At 42.1% G+C, this 2392-nt stretch overlaps 1 protein-coding gene across 1 annotated transcript; it reads left to right on the forward strand.

The window, feature by feature from the left end:
- Nucleotides 1-338: 338 nt before the first annotated feature.
- Nucleotides 339-1580, forward strand: LOC107578419 (claudin-8-like). Its single transcript, XM_016264377.1, has one exon. The coding sequence runs from the start codon at nucleotides 355-357 to the stop codon at nucleotides 1165-1167; it is 813 nt and encodes a 270-aa protein (XP_016119863.1). The 5' UTR covers nucleotides 339-354; the 3' UTR covers nucleotides 1168-1580.
- Nucleotides 1581-2392: the final 812 nt, after the last annotated feature.

Raw genomic sequence — 2392 nt, forward strand, 5'->3', positions numbered from 1 at the left:
CTGCAATACCAGTGGTGTTAAACATTGACAGCAGTCCAGAGTTGTGGTGTGCTTTCTTGTATCAGTAACCCCTTCAGCTGCATTTCCTCACTTAACAGGATCTCCAACAGAAAACGATGCTTGCTGAGCAAACATCAACACAGCTACGAGCTCCTCCTCCTCCCCCAGTAACACAAAACCAGACACAAACACTCGCAGGGGGGGTTTGATTTCATAGCAACCAGCCCTGGCCCTCCCTCCCCTGAGCAAGAGGGTGGAGGCTTGGGAACAGGTGAACACCTATCAGCTCCCATTCCAGCGGGATGCAAAACCTCAAAGTCAAAACCAGTCCTCACTCTTCAGGCTTCTGGAATCATGGCGAACGGCGCCCTGGAGATTGTGGGAATGTGCGTGAGCCTGATCGGCCTCATCGGGGTGGCGGCCAGCACTGGGATGCCGATGTGGCGGGTGACGGCATTCATCGGGGAGAACATCATTGTGATGGAGACCCGGTACGAGGGCTTGTGGATGAACTGCTTCCGGCAGGCCAACATTCGGATGCAGTGTAAGGTGTACGACTCCTTGCTGGCACTGTCCCCGGACCTCCAGGCCGCGCGGGGGCTCATGTGCTGCTCTGTGGCATTGACCGGGCTGGGTCTACTAATTTCCATCGCTGGGATGAAGTGCACGGCATGCATCCAAGGAAACGACCGCGCCAAGCGGATGGTTCTAATCATCGCTGGCTGCATGATCCTATTGGGGTGCTTCTGCTGCCTCATCCCTGTCTCCTGGACTGGACATGCCATCATCCAGGACTTTTACAACCCTTTGCTCATCGATGCCCAGCGTAGAGAACTCGGGGAGGCATTGTACATAGGTTGGGTGTCTTCTGCCTTCTTATTTGCTGGCGGGTGCATATTCACCTGCTGCGGCGGCTCCCTGGACAAGGGCCCAGATCCGAGGTACAAGTACACCAGGAACGCACCCTACGTGGCATATCAGCCGCAGCCCTTGGTCTACCACCCCCAGCCACACTCGGTGTACAGCCACCCGTCCGGGCCACCGTCGTTCATTGAGCAGTCATACCAACCATCCAGACAGCAGTCATTCATTCAGCCTTCCAGACAGCAGTCATTCGTACAGCCGTCCCGACATCTATCCACCCGCAGCGCCGTGGCTTATCTCTGAAATCCAGCTGGATGTTTCACAGGCTTGTGTATTTGCGTTTGTGTGTGTGTGTGTTAGAGAGAGATGGTAAGGACGGACTTCTAACCAAAAGGTTTAAAAAATATTTGGAAAAAATGTAAATGTAAGTTAGTTCTAAAAAAGTAGTCATTTCTACTTTTGCTTTTTAAATATCTAAATAGAAGCCGATGACAGATGCAAAGGACTGACTTCTAATCAAAGCTTTTTTTTTTAAACGAGGGAAAAAGACTATTTGGAAACGTTTAAAAGGATTTAAATGTGACCCGTTTCATTCTTGGGAATGTTTTTTGACAGAATTTTAATACCATTTGCACTTTTAAATGTCTAAGTAGGAGCAGATGAGAGATGGAATGGACAGACTTCTAACCAGAGGTTTTACAAAAAGAACATTTGAACAGATGTAACAAATCTAGGCCTATATTTCATATTTTTTAAAATGTAAATATATGTTTTAATTTTTTTTTAAATTTAAATATTGTTTCTACTTCACTTTTTTATCTAAGTAGAATAGGAGCAGGTGATAGATTGACGAGTTTTAAAAAAATAAAAAAACATTTGAAAATTTTGCAACATTTCAACGGTTGTAAATGTAGCAGTTAGTCATACATTTCATTTAATTTGTTTTCTCTCCCCCAGTTCATTCTTTGGAATGTTTTTAACAACATTTAAATGTTGTTTCTACTTTGGATTTTTAAATATCTAAGTAGGAGCGGATATGAGATGGAAAGGACAGACCTCTAACCAAAGGTTTTTCAAAAAAGAAAAAAGAATATTTGAAAAACACTGTAACATTTAAACAGTTTTAAATGCAACAAAGTTCCACTACATTCCATTTTTTCACCGTTTCATTTTTTGGAAGGTTTTTGACTACATTTAAATGCAGTTTCTACTTTTTTAAGTAGATATATTTTTTAATATGCAAGTAAGAGAACCTTGAGAACTGACTGAGATGAAAAATTGTTTTAAAGATTTTTGTTGTTGTTGTTTCATATGATTCATTGTAAAGTACAGTTCATACCTCAGGACATTGTAAAGTATGCTACTTGAGGTATTTTGTATTACTTGAAAGCCGTCTAAAATAGAAACGAGGGAAAAAGTGTTTAATATTCAGATATTATGTTTTTATGTAAATATCAAAGCACAAAACAATGATTTAAATCAATAAACAAGTGAAATATCCTTAATGATAAGATATTTGCTATTCCTC

Source organism: Sinocyclocheilus grahami, unplaced genomic scaffold, assembly GCF_001515645.1.
Source record: "Sinocyclocheilus grahami isolate Dianchi unplaced genomic scaffold, SAMN03320097.WGS_v1.1 scaffold10108.1, whole genome shotgun sequence".
In the NCBI taxonomy this organism is placed as follows: Eukaryota; Metazoa; Chordata; class Actinopteri; order Cypriniformes; family Cyprinidae; genus Sinocyclocheilus; species Sinocyclocheilus grahami.

Bases quoted from the DNA above. Each gene is read 5' to 3' on its own strand.
- LOC107578419 (XM_016264377.1), top strand. From the start codon at position 355: ATGGCGAACGGCGCCCTGGAGATTGTGGGAATGTGCGTGAGCCTGATC.